This window comes from Penaeus japonicus, unplaced genomic scaffold, assembly GCF_977035675.1.
Source record: "Penaeus japonicus unplaced genomic scaffold, GWHDUDI00000001_assembly GWHDUDI00000005, whole genome shotgun sequence".
NCBI classification, from domain to species: domain Eukaryota; kingdom Metazoa; phylum Arthropoda; class Malacostraca; order Decapoda; family Penaeidae; genus Penaeus; species Penaeus japonicus.
Window position 1 is genome coordinate 38,376,098 of NW_028234407.1, and position 22,500 is coordinate 38,398,597.

At 47.4% G+C, this 22,500-nt stretch overlaps 1 protein-coding gene across 6 annotated transcripts in view; it reads right to left on the reverse strand.

Moving 5' to 3' along the window:
* Positions 1-22,399, reverse strand: part of cno (adherens junction formation factor afadin) — a 323,420-nt gene extending 301,021 nt beyond the window's left edge. For all 6 annotated transcript variants that reach the window (XM_086537393.1, XM_086537390.1, XM_086537388.1 and 3 more), the window contains exons 1-2: positions 22,154-22,399; positions 10,437-10,553 (exon numbers count right to left, since the gene is read on the reverse strand). In XM_086537393.1, coding sequence (XP_086393519.1) covers positions 10,437-10,553 — 117 coding nt within the window. In that variant the 5' untranslated portion in view covers positions 22,154-22,399. The remainder of the gene's footprint in view (positions 1-10,436; positions 10,554-22,153) is intronic.
* Positions 22,400-22,500: the final 101 nt, after the last annotated feature.

A 22,500-nucleotide genomic window follows, 5' to 3' on the forward strand; every position in this document is an offset into this window, starting at 1 on the left:
CTGATAGCCGCTCGCGGTTGGCTTGCTAATTCCTCTCAATGGATAAAAAACAAACATAAGTACACATATTTAGGTAATAATATATACACAAACATATAAATAATGTATGAAATTATATACAATGTGCAATTGGTCATACAATGTATCTTCTATGTACCTTAAAAAAAATTATACATATACATATTCAAATACATTATATATATATATATATATATATATACATATATATATACATATATATACATACATGTGTGTGTGTGTGCGCGTGTGTGAATGCGTGTGCGTGTGCGTGTGCGTGTGCGAGTGCATGTGTAAATATGTATATATTGTAAACATATCCTTAAACAACGGTGTCCGTATGTGAGTGTGCTTGTATATATATATGTATATTGTCAGTACAAAGAACAAACAGCAACCCAGAGAAGCTACGCAAAAAACACTTAATTGCGAGAAAACACCTCGTGAATTATCGGCCGAGCGACACCAACCCAACAACCAACTAAATCGTCAACAGAATGCGCCGAGACGCCCTTCTTTACACATAGCCAGACGCGCGTGGGCCCAGGCGAGGGGTGGGGTGGGGTGGGGTGGGGTGGGGAGGTGAGGGGGGGAAGAGTGGGGTATCAGGTAGGGTACATACGATGGGTCACGGCCAAGCACACAGGTACTGAAGCCACGGGGAGGAGCAGGGGCGGTAGGAGGGAGAAACCCCAGAGACGACCCCCCCCACCCCCTCCCAAGCGCGCACACACACAAAACAACCACCAGCCAGAGGTGTACGAGCGCATGGAGCGTAGGGGTGGCGGGCAGGGAGGGCGTTAGGGCTGCGGCAGAGGAAGGGGGAAGGGGGAAGGGGGAAGGGGGAAGGGGGAAGGGGGAAGGGGGAGGGGGGAGGGCAGCTTTACCACGGCCTTGACATTCCTCCGGACGGCCTCTTACCGTCACTACCAGGATTGCTTCCTCCCTCCCTCCTCTCCTTTTCTCCTCACCATCGCCTTCTTCCTCTCCTCCTCTCTTCTCTTTTTCTCTTCGTCCTCTCCTCTCTTTTTCTCTTCGTCCTCTCCTCTCTCTTTCTCTTCCTCCTCTCCTCTCTTTCTCTTCCTCCTCTCCTCTCTTTTTCTCTTCCTCCTCTCCTCTCTTTTTCTCTTCCTCCTCTCCTTTCTGTCTCTTCATCCTCTCCTTTCCTTTTTGTCTCTTCATCCTCTCCTTTCTGTCTCTTCCTCCTCTCTTCTCTTTTCTCTTCCTCCTCACCCTCTCTTTATCTCTTCCTCCTCACCCTCCCTCCCCTCCCACCTTCCCCTCATGTTTCCTTTACCTTTCTCCTACCCTGTCGCCTTCCCTCTCCCGCTGCACCACCTCTATGTGTTTATGCTTAAATCTCTAACAACAGGGTTTACTACCCACTAATACTAGTACCAACCCCCCCACCCCCCCTCTCCCATACAACCCTCCCTCCTCCCCCGCTATCCCTGATCCCTTACAACACGCGTACTACGGTCTATAACGTATTCCGAAACACGCTCAGCCTCCAACCCGTGGCTGTAGCCTTGGCCGGCGTCGAATGTTGACTTTGGGATTTCTGTCGCTCTACTGAATGCCAATCAGATTCGACAGCATTATTTATTGTTGATACTTTTGCGCCTACCGGTGATCGAATGTCTACATCTGTTGTGTTGCATTCCTTTGCCTTTGGTATATATAATGCTCGTGTTTAGCAATGCATGCCCCTGCTTTTACTTAGAAGAAAATATTCTAATATTCAGAATCGCATTGTTTCCACCGTATTACGATAAGACGACTAACTTTGCATTGATGTGTTCACTGCAAACAAGCCTTTCGTGAGAGTAGCAAAACACGTATCAGTCGTACGACGTCATTCACTCTATTATAATTTCCATAATCACTGGCAATTCTACGCGCTCATGGTTGCTCAGGGAGAAAGAGAGAGGGATTGGAGAGAGAACTAGAAATATATACATAAACATATATATATATATATATATATATATATATATATATATATATATATATATATATATATACATATATATATATACATCACCATCGTCAGCCTGTATCATTCGACTGCAGGACGTAGACCTCTCTCAATATTTTTTTTAGTCATTCCGGTCTTGTGTCTTCTGATTCCAGTTTACTCCTGCGATTTGATTTTGATATGTTTATTCATACTATATAGAAATTCGCTATTTCATTGTATATATATATATATATATATATATATTATATATATATATATATATATATATATATATATATATTCAGTATATTTAACCAAGATAAAAATAATATAAAACAAATCCCAATGCCCAAACTGGAAATAAGAATGACGTCATCTGCGTACTGGACTTCGAGAGTCCAGGTAGGCAGTCCGTAACTTTCTCCTCCTATCATCCCCCCCCCCATGTCCCAACCCCTAACCCTCCCTACTCTTCCCAATGCCACTCCCTTCTCGGGGTCGCCGCCTGTGACCTTGTGCCACATTCAGCTACTTCACCTGCCCTGCCCTGCCTACCTACCTACCTACCCACCCACCCTTCCTCCCTAGCATTCGTGACCTCTTGCCTCTGCCTTTCCGTCCGTCTGTCCCTCCTTCCCGCCTACCGTCATTCTCTCCTTCCTCGCCTTCTCTCTTCATTTCTTTTTCACTCTCTCTTGCCAATGCCCGTTTCCGTTTTCCTCCCTCTCCCCCCATACAGTCTTTTCTCTCCTGGCAGGTCTCCTGGCCCTTCTGTCCTCTTCCTTATCTTACGCCTCCTCTTCTTCCATTTTTACATTCCATTCCCATTCTCCGTCGATATCTTTTCCTCCTTCCTTCTATCTCTTCTCTCCTTGCATTCCCTCCCTTCTTTCCTTTCCGTCCTGTATTTCTACCTCCGCGCCTCCCCTTCTCATATCGTCCGTCCCTCCTCCCTCCTTTTATTCTCCTCTCTCCTCTCGCACTCAACTCGCACTTTAATTCGACACTAACAAAGAATTTCTAAAAACAAAACATAATTAAAAAACGTGTATATTTACTTTTTTTTATATAGATTTCTCGCCTCTCCATGCTGTTACATTCGCAGAGCAAAAGAAACATTTAAGATCATCAGAAGGTGTAATTGCCATAAAAAGCTACCTCACAGGTGTACACGCTGAACCTCACTTGAGAGGAGTTGGTGGGGAGGGGATGGGAGGGGGAGCAGGGGAGAGGAAAATGGAGAGGGAGAAAGAGGTGGTGAGAGAAGGAGAAATAGAATTAGGTAAGAGAGGAAGAAATAGGATTAGGTGAGAGGGGGAAATAAGTGATGGGGAGAAAGGGAAAGAGAGGATTAGACGAGAGAGGGAAAGAGAGAGGATGAGGAGGACAAGAGAGAAAGTGAGAGAGTGTGAGAGAGAGAGAGAGAGAGAGAGAGAGAGAGAGAGAGAGAGAGAGAGAGAGAGAGAGAGAGAGAGAGAGAGAGAGAGAGAGAGAGAGAGAGAGAGAGAGAGGACGGAGAGAGAGAGAGAGAGAGAGAGAGAGAGAGAGACAGAGAGAGAGGAGAGAGGAGAGAGAGAGAGAGAGGAGAGAGAGAGAGAGGAGAGAGAGAGAGAGAGGAGAGAGAAGGGATGGGGAGAGAGAAGAAGAGAGAGAGAAGAGGAGAGAGGAGAGAGAGAAGAAAGGAGGGAGGCATTGAGAAGAGAGAGAGGAGAGAGAGGGAATAGAGAGAGAGAGGGAATAGAGAGAGAGAGAAAGGAGAGAGAGAGAGAGGAGAGAGAGAGGAGAGAGGAGAGAGAGGAGAGAGAGGAGAGAGAGGAGAGAGAGAAGAGAGAGAGAGAGAGAGAGAGAGAGAGAGAGAGAGAGAGAGAGAGAGAGAGAGAGAGAGAGAGAGAGAGAGAGAGAGAGAGAGAGAGAGAGAAGGGGGAGATGATGAGCTATACCTGCCCGACCTCTATCATGCCTAAAATAACCTGGACGCTTTTCCCAACGCCAATCAAATGAAGCACGCCCGTCCCGTCACAGCGACGACCCGTGGCGCCCACGCTTTGCCACGTCACCCCAATAAGAGCGAGCGACATTTCATAACAGACAACAAATGAGGCGGGTCGTCGTCATCTACATTATTGCCATCACCATCGTCATCATTACCATCTTCATCACTGTCATTATCATTATTATCATCAACATCATCACCATGACCATCACCACCATCGTCCTCACGCTGGTGATCCATGTATGAATCAGCAGCGGAACGGAATCGCCACGCAACGGTACATGCCCCATTCCCCCTGCCTCCTTCCTCGCCCCCATACCAAACCGCGAGCAACCCATGACATGGCATACAAAAAATACCCATCCCAAATGCCCATTGCGACGCATACAACTAACAGCTCTATCAGCTTTGTAATCACCGCAGCCAATGGCACAGAATCTTAGAGATGGAGGGGAAGAGGGAAGGAGAAGGGGAAGGGGAAGGGGAAGGGGAAGGGGAAGGGGAAGGGGAAGGGGAAGGGGAAGGGGAAGGGGAAGGGGAAGGGAAAGGGGAAGGGGAAGGGGGGAGTGGAGGAGTCAGGGAAAGAGAGAAACGATTAAATATTTAATTATTGAAACAGAAGAGAATGAACGCGAGAGGTGGGGATGAAGGGTGGAACGGAGGAAGAGGAAAATAAACAACAAAAATAAAAGAGAAGACAAGGTAAAACGGAAGAAGAGAGAAAATATATGCGAAACAGACAAACGCGGGGATCAGTGCCAGAAAGGCGGAGGGAAGAGTAAGAAACAGAGGAGTGAGGAATAAGGAGTCGGGGACAAGGGCCAGTACGGGCAAAGGGGGAAGAGGGAGAGGGTGGCCGGGAAACGACGGAGGCGGAGGCGGAGGAGGAGGAGGATGCGGAGGAGGGAGAGGAGGAGAAAGAGGAGACGGAGAAGTGAAGAGGGTGAGGGGAAGGAGGAGAGGAGGCAGGAGCGGGCAGTGTGACCTTGGTGAGGACTCAGCGACTCTTGAGGTATGTGGGATGCATAATGCAGGTCAGCAGCCTCACCTTGTGCCGTCCTGCCGCCTCAGCCTGCATCCCTTCACACCTCACACTCGCCTCGCCTCCTCGCAACCCTCACATCGGGGACGCCTCACACTAGGACGCCCATGAGCGACACCGAGTCAAACAAAAAGAAAAAAATCCCTACCCCGCCTCGATACTTTAAAAATAGCCAAATTAAACCTACCAGCCTTCCATTCAAACGAAAGCAACACTACGAAGAAGAAGAAGAAGAAAGATAAAGAGCCGAGACAAAGAGGCAAATCAGGCAGAAACAACAGCAATTCATAAGGCAACGGACTGTTGTCCGCCGCCGAGAACCTGCTCAAGGATTGCGTAGCGGAGGGAACCTGCTGTCCTGTGGTCCTGGGAAGAGCGAAGGAAATACGTCAGGAAAGGAAGGAGAGATTGAGAGGGGAAAATATGAAGAAAGAAGGTAAAGGGGAGAAACGGATAGCTAGTGGGACGGAAAAAAAATAATAGTGTTGGAAAGGAAAAGGCGGATACACCATCGAGTAAAAGAAAGAAAAGAAAAAAAAATGATGGAGAGAAAGGTGGAAGTTGTAATCGAGAAAAGAGAAAGGAGAAGAGAGGAATGACTCAAAAGAGACAAGTCATAAAAAACCCTTTGCCCCTCTTCCTTTACCTCACACCCTCACTCCACCCTACCTCACACCCACACACCACCTCTCTCTTCCCTTCCTCTAGCCCCCGCACGTGCCCCAGAAGCGACCTAAGACGCACCGATTCACTCTATCCTTGAATCTAGTCAGCGACCCGCGCTGGCCTGGCGATCGCGAGGAAGGGGAAAGGGAGTCCCGGAGCTGAGCTGATACAAGGGATAACATGATGAGAAAAGTTTATGGGAATCAAAGAAAGAAAGAAAGAAAGAAAGATAAAAGAATGAGAGATAGAGAAAGAAAAGACATGACCTGTGAATGCGCATCTCAGAAGGATGACTGTCACTCCTCATGATCCATGTCTTTCCTCACTGGGTCGTCATTATGGCACAAAAGTGTTATCAGTTACTGGAGAGAGAGCAGAGGAGAGGAGAGCAGAGGAGAGCAGAGGAGAGGAGAGGAGAGCAGAGAGTTTTAGTGAGAGAAAATGAGACTGCATATTAATCACCCACAGACAAACCTACAGAACTAAACCCACTCACTACTCAGTATATATACAAGAGCAAGGGAAAGCAACCCCCTCCCCAAGGAAAAAAAATCCGCAGGGCAATTACCTCGTTACGCCCTCGACCTACGCCGCCCCCGCCCCCAAGTGAACGGAGCTGTAATCAGGGTCGTCGGCGGCGGCGAAGAGCGGCAATGAATGGCCCTTGAGCATTCTCTCCTCTAACATTAATGGCCCTAATTATCAATGCCATTATAACAAGGGGGGGAGGGGAATGAATGTCGAGTGACGAGACTCTTCTCTGTCTCTCTACATAGGTAACGAAGAGAAGAGATAGAGAAAGGAGAAAAAAGAGTAGCCCGGGGCTGGAGGGAGTAGGGGAGGCGAGGTGGGAGGGTGGAAGGGAGAGGGAGAGCCCTGGAACGAGTGACTTTACAAGACCTCGCAACAATGGAGAAAGGAGCGAAGGAGTTGCGGTTGATGCCTTCCTCAACCTGGCCTCTAGAAGCCACAGCAATAAAAAAGAGAAAGGAATGAAGAAATAAAAAAGAGAAAGAAAGGAAGAAAGGAAGAAAGAGAAAGAAAGGGAAAAAAGAAGAAAAAGAAAACGTTTCGTGAACCAATAAGATTCCTTTTTTCAGGTGTGAATATCGAAACAAATCTTACCGTGGTTATGCGTCACTTACATTTTTCCACGCAACATTTTTACTCTTTGGTGAATCTGGCCTTTGTTCCCCGGCCAAGTCACGAACCAGCTGTGTGGTACCAACAACAAGACCAGTAACACGACCCTTTCGTTGTTTCAATCGCCATCTTCTAGAGTCACGCAACTTTTCGTTTTTCTTCATTTTTTTATTTTATTTTAATTAAATGTAGCCAAGATCTTTAATTACAGGTACAAGGTTTAATCACGGCCAAATACGCCCTTACCTGTAACTCGAGACGATCTTGTGTGTTGGACTCTTATCCTCCCCCTGCCTTAGATATCGGAAACCCGTCCTAAAACCGAGCCATATTCACTCGCACTCACTAGCGACCTTATTCACTAACTCACTCACACTCGCCCTCTCTGTATTACTTTGTGAATAAGTCTGCTACTCTTACTCTTACAGATAGTATATCCCAGATAGCCCTGGAGCGAGCGAAGGATGGGGGTAGAGAGAAAGGAGAGGATAGGAGAGGGAAGGTGAGGAGATGAGAGGGAGAGAAATTTAGATAGAGAGATAAATAGATAGATGAATCATTTGAGTTAGACAGATAGATAGATGGATGGATAGATAGAGATAGAAATTTCGACACGTAAACCACTCTTTACCTAAACAAAGACAAGCCACGCCATTAGCCCCATTGATGGACGGGAGAATAACCAAAGCTCCTCTAACGAACACAAAGAAAATCCCCGAAGAAACTTTTCGTTGCACGATTTCGTATCGTCGCGTCGCCGCCTCCCAGGTAACCGGAAAGACCTGTCTTCCAGTCATGTTAGCAGACTCCAAACCCCCTCTCCCCCTCCCCCACCCCCAGCACTAACCACCCTATCCATCCACCTACCCCCCCGCCCGCCCCCGCCCGCCAACGACCTATAAGAACTGCCACCTCAACCATACCTGCGAAGCCAACCAGCAAGCCACCTCTCCCTTCCCTCCCCCTCCCTCCCACGCAACTCCGTGGGCCAATCCTTTGGACTCAAAACTCGGTCATCAACTATCCTCTCCCCTCGTGGTCTCTCTCTTCTCTTCTCTCTTTATTCTTTTTTCATGCTTTCTTCTCTTTTCATGTCTCCTCTTATCTCTCTTTGGTGCGTTTTATTCCCTCTCATCGTCTAATCGTTTTTAAAAGTTTTCTTCTCTTCTCTTCTCTCTTTCTGCTTTATTTTCCTCTTTTCTCTTAATTTTCTACGCCCTTGCCTTTCTCCTCTCTTTGTAATGCTATCTATCTTCTTATCCCTTTCCTGCCTTCGCAATTCCCCTCCCCTCTCATTATCACACTCCGAATCCTACTCCTACTCCTCCTTCCCCTCCCTCCCTCTATATGACCCTCCCTCCCCCCTTTCCCCCTACCGCCTCCTCTCGCCTGAACGCCCCTCTTGGCAAATGAAGGAGTGAGTCACTGGCTCCTGCACCGGGGCAGGTCCCGGCGACCCCGCTCCGCTCTCGAAGGCCTCGACAAAGACCTGTCACACTCATGCGGTCAAAGAGTCCTCCTCTTGCAAACACATACGTGAATGCCCACGAATGTAGAGAATCGGATGATTTTCTCAGCGTCTCTGGCTCTTCCCACACGTGTGGCTGTGAATGCGTGCATGTTTTGCGAGTGCGAATGTGGGCAGATAGTTTGAAGGCAAGTACGGAGAGGAAGGAAAGGCAGACACGGGCAAAGTTGAACAGATACCAACAGACATCCGAACACACACAAGCAAACGCCCATATACACGATCATGTGTGTTGGACTCTTATCCTCCCCCTTAGATATCGGAAACCTGTCCTAAAACACACGCCCACGCCCACGCCCACCCACACACACGCACGCACACACGCACACGCACACGCACACACGCTCGCACGCACACGCTCGCACACACGCGAAGGCGGAAATCACGCGTAACGGGAGCCGAGACGGAGACCCGCTTCTATTTTCTCTGCAAACACATAACCGTTGCCGCATTGGTCGTAAATCCTCATCATTTTAACTGGGTTTTAATGAGTCTGTAATTACGCACAATTCCATCGTCTCCCTAATTCTTCTCTTAGCTTACGTCTTCATTCCCGTTATCTTCTCTTTCTCTTTCTTTTTCTATTGTTCTTTCCAATCCATTTCCAATCCCATTGCCTACATTCTCTTTCTCTTCCGATTATCCTTCTGGTTCACTATCTCCACGGCTTACTCTTCACTCCATCATCTTTTTATATACCATGGCTTTCTCTGACTCCAACTTAAAAAACTGCAGAAGAGGAGTAGAAGACACGATATTTGAATATTTCCAATTGACAGAGAGAGAACAATTACATTCTATAAAGGTTGGCCGCTCGTTTCGCTGATGAAAGCTCACTATACTGAACCAGCAAAGGTGCGACCGATATGCGAAAATCATAGATATATAGACTGATATATCCATCTATCTATATCTATATCCATATATCTATCTATATATGTATATGGATATATCTATAATTTCCTATGCACAACCTGTAACTGTTATTCTTTGCTCTGGTTTGTGTTCACAAGCAGCACGCAGGGTCACAGCTGGCTCCTGCGTGGCCCAGTCATTACCGCTAAACGTCAGGTGCACAGGAGCGTGCGTGCTCGCATGCGTCCGTGCCCTTCAGCACTGCCACCTATTTGCCCCCTCCCCCCAGCTACCCACTCTACCACTTTACGCTACCCGCTACGTAATGTGGTAAACCTCCGCTAACTCAACACGCCCCCCCCCCCACCCCTCCCTTCGCCCGTAACCTTTCCATTGCTATAACTAAAGCAGAACTCTCTTTTTAATAATACTAACAGAAAATAAGTACATTTCTCACTCCCTAAAATGTAACATACTCTACATGGGTTCAACATTATCTCTAGCCTGGTTCACTAGTACTTTTATCTGATCGTACGCTACGTGTTATGCTACAGACTTTTCCGAGTCACCGAGATAAGACAAACGCTCTTTTCTCGTTCCCATTTCACATTCTCCTAAAACGCTTGCGCTTTCTTTTTCCCTGTTTAATTTCTCCCACCCTCTCTCGCTACTACAACAATGATTACTACCTCTCCTCCTCCTACTTATCCTCCTCCTCGTCTTAAAGTTTCTTTCCCATCCTTTTCTCTCTCCCCTAACCACTTCCTTCTCTCTCTCCCTCCCTCCGCCTTCCTCCCGTTCCCCATTCACCCAATTTCCCACACTCAAGAAGGTCCTCGAGAACGTCATGAGGGCGAGGACTCCTCTCCCCTCCCCTCCCCCTTCCTCTCCTACTCCCCCATCCTGTCTGACTTTGTGAATGGGTCGCAGCCAAGAGGACTTGCGAGGGTCGCCGACACTTCTCGCAGGTGAAGGGCTCTCGGCCGGAGTGCGGGTGTAGTTTACCTGAGAGACAAACAAGATGTTGGGTGGGAGGGAGGGAGGGAGGGAGGGAGAGGAAGGTATTGGAAGGGGAGGAAATAGGAGAGGGAAGTGAGGAACGGAAACAGAGAGAGATAGGAGGTGAAAGCAATGAAAGAGAAGGGAGATGGGAGTGATAAAGAGAGCGAGCGAGTCGAACGGGAATAAAAGTAAAAACAGCGAATCAGACAGTAACGGGACGTGCACTTACCTCATTGGGCTCTGAGATTTCGAAGAGGTCGAGTCTGTTGGCGTTCCACTGTTGGATGATGTGGCGGAGGTTCTCCCGCTCCTGCGCGCGCCGCGCCGTGATGGCCTCGTCGCCCATCTGTAAAGGGAAAAGATCAGATATTAAAATAAAACTGGCATAGATTATATTCAGTAACGATGACTAGTTACCTATTGCATTAAATGAGGTTTATACGCGCCGGTGCAATGGCTCACATTGTCTTTGCGAGTTTGGTTATATTTCTTATCTGTATAATGGTTCACCAAGCTATGAGTTCACCTCCAACAAGTAGCTGACTGTTACATTAACAAGTACTGGAGTAACAGATATTTGTGTAACATCTGTCATTTTGTTCTAATAATCAATATTATTCTATAATCATGAAACCAAAGTTAAAAGAAAGCCTACGTAAACCGCCAATATATCCGTCAGACAGAACTGTTTAGGCATTACTGCAAATAAGGGAAAATAATAACCCTTTTTTCGCAACACTTGAGGGAGGGAGGGAGGTGGGAGGGAGAGTAGGCGAAAGGGGCAAATGCTGAAGGCGAAAAAGTATAAAGCGGACAAATTGCATTGAAGTCTTTCAATAACTCTCTTATTTCTTCTCGTCGATCGAAAACGACCTTCGCTGCAAGAAATCCGTATGCCGACGACATCCACAGCATCCTCCCTGATACGCGAAAGGCGTCGATCATGACATGACGGTGAAAGTGAACGGCGGTGGAAAAACGAAGGAAGCGAAGGATGGAGGGAAATAAAACAAACGAAAATGCGTCATTAGCGAAAGCCTCCCCTGTACTCCGCCATCTCGGCCAAACATAAGGATTGAGAAACAGGCTGATGAGTCATGTAAGTCTATAGAAGCGCATCATGTAGGCCAAGGATGCAGCATAGCGCGGAGGCGGACACGACGGTTCGGAGGGTTGGCGTAAGCAGGTGGATCACTACTTCGGGTGAGCATCAGATGGTTTAGGTGGATCGGATAGGCACGGGGTCGCTACACTGATCCACAACAGTTCATCCTACAATGTCCATCCAGTAAGAGATCCTAATTTTTGAGGGTAGGATATAATTTATAGGAATTCTTAAACAATTGCTCTAAATACCACAGCCCGGAAAAAGAGAGCGCCCCGCCGGAAGGAACAGTCGAACAAGCACAATCAATTGGTTGCACGAACGGGATCCAGCTCGTTCCCCGTTCCTTTCGGGTGGTAGGGTGGTAGTTTTCTCGTTTCAGTCTCCCGCTGCAACTGACCCCGCACGCTCAAAGGACTTCTTTTCCTGATTCTATTTTTTCATGTTCATTTTTTATGATGCAGGGTCGATGCGCGATTTAGCATCGTCACTAATCAATAGGATGTCGATCACGATACGATATATTAGTGATGGTATCGATAGCAATAACAAGGATGTCAATAAGCTAATAGATGTAGATGAGGATAATGTGTTAAAACCCAACGATGTCGTCAAATGAAATCAAGGGCAATGTCCCAACACAACTCGGTTGCACCTACATTATTCATCTAAATTATTCACTCATGCAATACACCTGATCCCCAACTAAACAAGTATGTCACCCCCTTCTCTGGCCAAGGGCACATCCACGATTCAGAAAGCAGGTTCTCACAGCAGAAGGCGACACGCAAGCAAAACAAAGTCCTTGTCAACCAGTGACAAATGGCCCAATAAACAAACCTTTCCGCGATGCTTTCACGCACTTCACGCACGTTTGGCGGTAAATGACTTAAGAGTTAGAGATAAAATAGAACATCGTTGAGAAGGACAAGCAAGGATCTGCATTGCGTCCCGAGTTTCGATTCGCAGGATGGGAACTGCCATGAATATTGGACTCTCGTGAACCAGCATTCATTGAGCATTTACATGAGGCCTCCCGATACAAATAAAGATCAAGCATCGACCAAGGAACACACCATAATACAAATGCAGCGTCGCTCAATCGCAGAACCACAAAGCGTGCACAGTTCGAGTAAATGTGTCGTACATGCTCTGTGACTGGTGGGTGCCAGACTCGTACAACCGCAACTCTGCTTATCAGTTATCAGAGATAGGGAGATTACGTGGAGGCCGTGGTACGCCAAAGGCTGAGTGTGTGAACATTCCTGGACAGATAACGTAACGCATTTCCTGATGGTGGTTTGGAGTAACAGATGAGTATGCCATGACAAACGAGAGAGAGAGAGAGAGAGAGAGAGAGAGAGAGAGAGAGAGAGAGAGAGAGAGAGAGAGAGAGAGAGAGAGAGAGAGAGAGAGAGAGAGAGAGAGAGAGAGAGAGAGAGAGAGAGAGAGAGAGAGAGAGAGAGAGAGGAGAAAACAGGTGAAGGTTAAAGAAAAGCAAAAACACAAACAAAAACACTTTCCAAGAATCCCCCTCCAGCGAAACACCTTCCTTACGGTCACCTCAAAAGAAAAAAGGTCAAATGCTACCGCGATGCTGACCGTTACATTGCAGTTCCTGACCTGCGAAATGCGCATGGAGTTGCCCTGCAACCGCAACTGGGAGCAAAATCAGATTTTGAAACCCGCAGCAAGGGGAAGGGAGGGCAGGCCGATAAACGGATCTGTTAGTGTGTGCATGTGAGTTGTGAGTGGTTGTGAAAACTTACATTACACACCGTGTGTGATGGTGTGTGGAGTGTGTGATGTGTTTTTTTGTGTGTGTGTGTGTGTGTGATGTGAGTGAGCGTTCATTAACGTGAGATGAGTGTGTGCCTGCTTGTGCTCTCGGCATCCTTTACAAAATGTTCATGAATCCTGCATAACACATGACCCTTACACTATCAAAGAATGAGGGAAAGGATTGAGTTGAGAAGATTAGGGGCTAAAGAAGGGTAAGAGGGAAGAGGGCACCCACCCTTCACCACAAAATACACATTTAAGTCACCGTGAGTCCGTCTCACCTGTGGACTGAGCATGGTCCGAGCAAATCCCTCGTGAGAGGTACGGCGCACGCTCACTTTTTCTCCCCTACATGTCTTTCTCTGTGTCTCTTTGTGTTCACTGCCTTCCACCCTTCCTTCCTTCTTTCTCTCTTGCTGGCTCTGCCTCGGACCATTCCCGTAGAGCCACGCCTATAGGCCGGTGAGGGAGTTTGAAGGATGGGGGAGGGGGGTTGAGGGGGATGGAGGGGTAAGGGGAAGAAAATGAAAGTGAAAGGGAAAACGGAGCCACAGAGCAAATAAAACACAACGATTTAACGATCTCGAAAGGCAGTTCTACCAAATAAGTCCGGAGACCCAAGTGGTTGACTGGTTTGATTTGGATGGTTTATGTGAGAAAAGGAAGAAGTAATGGGAATGAGAAGGGTGGGGACTTTATAAAATTGGGAGGGAGTAAGGGAGGGGCGAGGGACAGAAGGACAGAAGAGGTCAGGCACGAACAAGTTAAATATAGATAATAAGCAACTGGGAGCATAAAGAGACTACCACAGGAATGCAAGTACAGTAAGTGGCACAAATACAGCAGTTTAACCACACAAAATGTTTATAAAAACGCAATTTATCTAGACACGAGTACATGAACACAGCACAACTTGAAAGTACCAGCAACTACAACCCCTTAAAAAGCAAATACACAAAAAGTACCAACTCAGAGGTACTGATCCAGGAGGTCACCCAACAAAGAAAAACAGAAGAATGAAGACAACATCAAAAGGTAACTGTGGAATCAAGAAGCCAAGCTGATGAAAGGGGGGGGGGTAAGGGGGGGGGATAAGTGAAGGGGAGGGGATAAGTGAAGGGGAGGGGATAAGTGAAGGGGAGGGGATAAGTGAAAGGGAGGGTAAAGGATAAGGGAGATGGGGAGGCGAGGATGGTGGGATAGGGGCAAAGGAGAGGGGAGAAGCAGAAGGGAGCGGGAGAGGGATAGAAAAAGAGCGGGGGAGGAATGACACATCACACGCCATCCTCACTGAAGATCATGCAATCCTCTCCTTGCCACCCCTCCCCCCTTTGCTCTGCTCCCTCCCGACCCTCCCGTTCCCCGTACCTCTCTGTCTTCCGAGACACTTACAAGTAAATAATGATGTTGATAACAATTGCAACTATAATATGGGTAATAAAACCGACATCGACAATAATACTGACAGTAACAACAAGAGTAACAACATTATCTACAACACCATGAGCAATACCCATGCTAATAGCAAATCCGCAATAACCATCACTATAACCATCTTTATTAGCATCGCCATTACCGCAATGAAGACGAACCGAAAACAGCGCTTGATCTTTGACAGCTGAGAGAGAGAACGCCCCATCCTTAAAGACAGCCGCCCCTCAGAGAGTCACAAACAAACCGACGCCGGCCAGCTGAACCCCGAGTCAGGAACGCAGGAACGCAAGAACGCCGCCCATCCATACTGATCGCAGCTTCCTGGTCACGCCAGACCATCGAGTCATTAATCCGACGGAAAACAGATTGATGGAAACCTAAATAATGGTTTTCTGGCGAGCGGAAACCGTGACACCTTCGACAGGTGAATTGGAAATTACGTTCCACTGGTCGGAATGGGAGTATTTCACATGCAGACCACGAAAGATTATACATATATACAGCATCTAACCATCCATCTGTTTACCTACCTGGCTATTATATATAGGAGCTATTTAAAAGATGATAAAATAAGATGGAGCAAATAACGATTATCATCTTCACATCAATAATAACACCCATACTAATAACAATAACAAATTATAGAAACGCGAGTTGTGATGATCAGTGATAATGATAGTGATAACAACGGAGACTGTTGATAACAGCATGACAACTGGAAGAACAGTAATCAAAATACTTATAGCGTATCATAATCCTATTAATCATCCTTTTATTTTATAATAAAAGGTAAAGCAACAACGCGGTAAACAACGAGTCATTCAAAGCACCGTTATTGAAACTGTAACAACGGTTTCAACTCTGTAGCAACTGTAACAGCATTAGCATACCCCCATCCCTACCTCACTCTCAACCTCACACAGGGCACCACAAAGCTAGAACCTCACCCCCTCCATCCCTTCTACCCCATCTTCTAAATAAGAGGTACGAGTTATCTTACCCTCATATTTCACACACGCCTCCAGCCCCCCTGCTAAACCCCACCGACTCCTACAACCCCACTTCCACCTTGTGTGAGTTACCTCCTCCTCATAACTCACATGCCTCCCACCCTCACCCCCATCCCTCCCCCTTACCACCTCTCCCACCCCACCTTAAACCTATCAGGACAGAGGTTGAGAAGGTTATCACGGTTATAGCGCCCACTTCACGCTGACGATGAGCAGACCGCCCTCGCCCAAACCACATGCTCTCTCCATACTCCGTTAACCCTACCCTCACCCCCTCACCCTTCCTGGCCCCCCTCCTCGCATCATCTTACGCACTCACCCTTCACCCTACACCTTACACCCTACAAAGGCTGAATCGCCCCCCATCCCTCCCCCGTCCACCGCCCCTTGTCTAAATCCCGATACGACACAATTTACGCCCCCCTTTTTGTCACGCTTCCTCCTCGTCCCTCCTCCACCTGCGCAAAGGACGAACCAATAGCGAGAATGGCCGCGTGGAATCCCGTAAAAAATATTAAGATTTAGAGCGCACTCAAAAGGGTAACTTTCTAGCGCACCCACGACCTTCCCGGAGGCGATGTTTACAACAGACGCCGTGATACAAACACTAAAACTGAAAAGCCACTTGGACCTTGGCTTTATTGCAAAACAACGAAAGAAGAAGAGGGAGAAACGGAGAGGGATGAAGAGAGAGAGGGAGGGAAGGAGGGAGGGAGAGGGGGGAGGGAGGGAGGGAGAGGGGAGAGGGAGGGAAGGAGGGAGAGATGGATGAAAAGAGAGAGGGAAGGAGAGGGGGGAGAGATAGTGAAAGAGAGAGAAGGAGGGAAAGAGGGAGAGAGGAAATTAGGGAGGGTGAGGGAGAGGTGTGACAGAGAGAGAAGGAGGGAAAGAGGGAGAGAGGAAATTAGGGAGGGTGAGGGAGAGGTGTGACAGAGAGAGAGAGAGAGAGAGAGAGAGAGAGAGAGAGAGAGAGAGAGAAAGGAATAGGGGGTGAGAGGGGGTGAGAGAGAGAGGGCAATCCACTAGGCATCTCAAGAAAGGAATGTGGCATGAAACGACCCCAGCCATTAAAAACCCTCATAGAGATCCCCCACGTGTTTCATTGAGACTGACAAATACTCAAGTAAACATGAGATCATCGGACGCTCGGCACGTCTACACAAACATTCGAAAGCTGTAATCAAAACAAGAATTCTTAATTGCAGGTCAAACATATGCAAGAATCCAGAGAGAGAGAGAGAGAGAGAGAGAGAGAGAGAGAGAGAGAGAGAGAGAGAGAGAGAGAGAGAGAGAGAGAGAGAGAGAGAGAGAGAGAGAGAGAGAGAGAGAGAGAGAGGGAGAGAGAGAGAGAGAGAGAGAGAGAGAGGGGGGGGGGAGAGGGAGAGAAGGGAGAGGGAGAGGGAGAGGGAGAGGGAGAAGGAGAGGGAGATAGAGAGATAGACAGAGATAGAGAGATAGATAGAGATAGATAGAGATAGATAGATAGATAGATAGATAGATAGATAGAGAGAGAGAGAGAGAGAGAGAGAGAGAGAGAGAGAGAGAGAGAGAGAGAGAGAGAGAGAGAGAGAGAGAGAGAGAGAGAGAGAGAGAGAGAGAGACCCACACCAAACCTAACATCATGAATAAGCGCCAAGGCCTTATAACAACACACAAATAAAGTGAATGGATTCCCCCGCCTATAAATAAGGCTCACACACATATAAAGACAATGGAATTCTCGATATCAATAAGTAAACACAGGCCATGACGTCAGCCAGAGGAACCTCCTTACACCTAGTAACGAAGATGCCACCGTGTCGTCTAAGATGTGCAGAAAGAAACCCGAAACCGAAAACCAGAGACCGCTCCCAACAAGCTCACTAAATCAAGACCCGATACTGCAAAATGATGCCTCGTCAAGTTGCTTATAAAAAATACCAGAGACTTGCCAATGATGACAGATCAAGCGAAGTAATGCTAGGGGGACGGAGGCGGAGGGACGGTGGGGAGAGGGAGATTAATCAGATCTTAAGAGAAACGAGGATAAAGTGTAAAAAAATAGATGGGTAATATTGAATGATTGATGGCGAGGAGTGAGCATGGACAGGGACAGGGACCAGGGCAAGGATACACCACGTACCAGGCACAGGTGTTGGTGGTATCAGTTCGGCCGGAAGGAATGCGAGAGGGTAAGTGAGGGAGCAGCACCTGGCGCGATAAGAGGCCGCCCTCAATGATTAGGAAGCGATGATAGGTATAGTTATAAATATTCAGGTTGCCCTTTCCATCGCCCACACCCACTCACCCGATAGTGGGCACTGGTCTTTCTGGCCACAACTGAACGGGCACTTATCTATTTTAGTCTACATACCTTGGTAGAGAGATGATAAACTCAAAACTAGTGCATGAAATTAAAAAAAGTTCCAAGAATCTTAAAGGGATGAGAGAGAAACGTGATATTCCATTTTATTAGCTCTCACACGAATGCGAGCGAGTAAATTGAGCAAGGTTTACGTCACGTTGCCCCAAATAACTCGCACGTCCAATCAACTTATCTTTTTTTTTTCATTCCCCTTCTCCGCATCCTTGTAATTCACCTCTCCCTCTTTTCTATATTTCTCTCTTTGCTCATTTCCATTACCTTTACCCATTCCGAGAATTATTATGTGGCACTGAACGACTGAAGCTTTTTGTTTTACTCTGCCCCTTCTTCCTCTTTCCCTACGAAACGTCACAAAGGAAGAGTGATGAAACACAGAGAGGAGTTCAAGAAGGACAAGCAGGAGTAGTGCGTGATGCGGCGCGGACCTGCCATCGTGACGTCAGCACCGCCATTGTCGGAGTGGCTCACGCAATTTCTGCAACCAACACACTCAGCACACTCGCCCGCGCATTCACGCAAGCAGAAGGCATCATCCCGGACATGCAACTTCAAGAAGTCAATTCCGGGTGCACAAAAGGTCGCCTGGAATCCTGAACACAACGAACGGATCTGGACACGGAAAAAACGCCTCAACTCTGCATAAGGAAAAGAGGAAATTGTTGAGGAGAACCCAACATTAAAAGGGATCGCCTACCCGATGAAACGCGACACAAAGCAACAAACAAACAAAGAAAAGAAAATTCCAAGTCGGCACGGGTCACCCGGACGCCCCGCCGCTGCCACCACGTGTGTGCCCCGTCGAACCCACCCCACACCTCCCCCTCCTCCGTTACAGATTACAGCCAACCGACCAATCCATCCGCCCAACCACCTACCCTCCCTCCTCCCCCCCCTACCTATCTCCTCCACCCCTTCTAATTCGCTCCGGGACATGACGCTGTCGCTCACTCTTATCTGCTCCTTATCAAGATAACATCAAATTTACTCCCGTAACTCCCAAAGCTGTGAGTGATGTCAGCACCTCACCACAACACACAGACACCCACAGTTCATTCCTCCAGCGGATACGAGACCTCAGCCAGCCAACCGAACACGCACCAATTAGGCCGTCCGTTCCTGCACCATGAATTAAAAAATACAAGTCTAGCCTTCTTGGTTTAAAACGCCGACGTTGAATAATCGATCTCGGGGTCACGGCAGGTCACGGCAGGTCACCACAGGTCAGGATCAGGTTCTCGCTCCTCTCTTCCCGACTGGAGTTCAACTGCGTTCCAGAAGGGCTATCGGTCCGTAAATTTTACGATTATCCGAGGTCTAAAGACATGTACGTTGGGTCCATTAGCTGCCACCCATGCTTTACGCACGTGTCCGATATACCTCGCTGTGGTAGGGGTCCCTGTATCTTAAAAATGAATGTCTGGGGAATGGCTGACGAATAATTGTTATATCTTTTTCGAGATAAATGTATTCGTAATTGCAAAGAAGTTTTGAAAGAAAAGCATGGAGATAACCGGTCCATACATCGTTTTGTTATGTTTGTGTGTGTAAAGGCACAGTAACGACTTTCAAGTTTCTCTCCAAATGCTCTAAATGACACCTTGTCTTTCACCAGGAAAGTGCACATAACTAAGTCCTCAACCACAAGCACACGGACACAGCCAAACACGTACACACACACAAACACAGAGCGCAGTCTGGCCCTCAGCATGACCGTGAGGCGCCGACCTGAGGTAAACCACAAGGCAAAAAATGTTCAGGGGTCTCTTGCTCATTACCACAAGGAAATGATATTTGCTAAGGGAATATTGAAAATAACATAACACTCCCTTCCCCCGGGCGACACCGATGAAGCGTTTCACCGCGCTTGGGAAACAGGCAGAATTTACATTTCCAAAAATAACACGAACGCACACATACATACATACGTACATACACACAAACAAGGGAGAAGGGAAAATGGAGAAGTGAGAGAAACCGAGAGAAGGAGAAAGGGAGAAAAGGGAAATGGAATGGGAAATAGAACTATAACTAAAAATAGAAAGAAAGAGAGATGGAACATTTACCAGGGAATGTAAAGGAATTATCATTCAGTAACCGCATACGTGTGAAAAAAATGCATGATCACAAAAAAATAATAATGGGTAGTACCGAGTGACCTGCTGCCAAGCACACTCGTCAGCATTAAAGCTCTCACACCCCTTGCGGCTGTCAACAATCCACACGCTGCTCCTACCAATACCCCCCACATGTAACATATATACATGCATGTATGCGCGCGCGCACACACGCACACACAAGCACATACACACACTCAAACACGTCACATATAGACTTGCAGACACAGACACACGCACACCAACACGTACACATTCGTGCACGTACATAAGTATAGACTGAAAATAAGACGCTTCCCAGATGCAAGGGATGAGGACAAGGAGTTTGCGGGGAGTGACAGGGAGGCAGCGTACAAAACAGGTGATGGGACTTGGAGGGGAGGGCGACCGGGTAAGTAAAAAGGACGGCGGTGATAGGTCAAGGGAATATAATGTCTCAGCGGTGATAGGACAAGGGAATATAATGTCTCAGCAATAAAGATAGAGAAGAAAAGGAAACAGACAATGGTCCACCCACTCAACAACTAAATAAAATAAAAAAAAAGTCTGCAAGCAAAACGGAGAAGTGAACAAGTGTTAACAGCCAGTTCCAACCCGCAACAAGCATTTGCCAGTAACAAGAAAAATAGTTCTTTCTTCGTATATACATGTCCGGCTTCAGCAGAACTGATATGACATAACACAAGCCACAATCTCTGCCCCAGCCACCTGCAGCAACCTCCCCCCACCACAAAACATGTTGGGGGGGAGGGGGGGAGGGGTATTAAGGGAACTTGTTTTTAAGGTGGGGCGAGGAGAGGACAGGGGAGGGGGAGGAGGAGAGGGGTGGGGGGGGGACACAGGAGTCACTGGTTCGCAATCGAGAGGGACAAGTGCTCCTCCTCTCTCTCCTTCATCCGTCGCTATCATCAACCTTCTCGTCCTCTCCCTCTTTCTTGTCGCCGTCTTCTCCTCTTCCTCTCCCCTTCTCCTCCTCCTCCTCGTGTAACTTTATACTTGGTGATATTACCGACTATCAGTTACTGTGTACACATGCGGATATTTTGTTATTATTAACCTCAATTTACATTCTTTCGTGACAGGTAACAGACCACGTGTAAAATTTATTGCCAGATGACAAAAACATTACATAAACCAGTGCTATACACCGGTGTAATATACTGATTAGTATCAAAAGTAGAGTCAATGTCTGGCGGAATCTTTTCTAAATTTATTGGAGAAGGGTCACCACGTTTACCAAACGCCACTTATTACAAATATTCATACACAACTAACTGGCAAGAAATCATTTCCACAACTAAAATCCACACAAGTTGATAATCCTGCAAATGCAATCAAACTATTGCAAAGTCCGTGAAGTAACTTTCCCGTCCCCGCACCGCTTCTCTCTCGGGCCATTTTAATGCGGTAATAAGTAATAATCACCGCGAGCTCACGGAGTTCAAATAACAAAACGTAAAAAGGAGGCTGATCGTCCTTATCAACGAGTTTCTAGCAACAAATAAAAAAAAAAATTGTCAAATCCAAATTCGGAAAAAAAAAAATCCCATGCCATTTCTTTCATTGGGTCGTGTGTTCCGCCGAAACGTTCGTGGCAGCTGTACACGTGAACGTTCTGGGTGTTCTCTAGTCGTATCGGGGGCCATGAGAGGAAAGGGGAGGGGAGGGGGGACCACGACACCCCCAGCCCCGCCAAGACGGAGTCATTAAGCTCCTCTTTTGACCTTCTTCAAAAAAAGGGCCCTCACTGGAGACAACACACCGTCGATTTTCGCATTTTCGGTCCTAACTGGGCCCGCGATTACCTCTGTAAATCCACCTTTTTTAAAATGCTCTATGCTGCATCCTCACCGCGAACGCCCACGCCCACGGAACGTTGTCCGCGGAGCCGAGAGCGCAAAAAGAAGCCGTAGATGTTAAAAAGAGGCAAATCGGCCGCCTTCCTACCTGTGCGAGGCCGCCCCGAGGCGATCTCTCGCTCCCTCACTTTGAAACGCCTATTTACTTTTCTCTCTCGCCTTCTGAGGGGATTTAACGCCCTCTTTCGCACTGCTTGCACTCATTGCAAGTATTCGCCGCCGGAAAATCGAGCGTCGACGCCCGAAGAGATGAAATGTGACAGGTGATGTTACTTACTTTGTTCGAGGACAGGTAAGCAGCGCCTTGTCACAGCTACTTCAAATCCCCGTAACTTTTCTTTTTCTTTCGCCACTTCCTATTTAAAAAACGACCACACTCTGCATTTACGTCATTGTACCTTTCACTCACTCGAATTATTTTACACAAATCACTTCAAATCACCGGACTTATTCTCGGAGCGGCCACAGATATTCACGACGAGAAGGGGCAGTGCCTTCCTCCCACGAGCGAAAGTTTACAACTGGCCTCCGCGTTCGCTTCCTCCACGCATGCGCACAAACTTTGGCCGGAGAGGATTGAGTACGGAGGACGGCCGCACCATTAATGGATTTGTTTCTTTACTC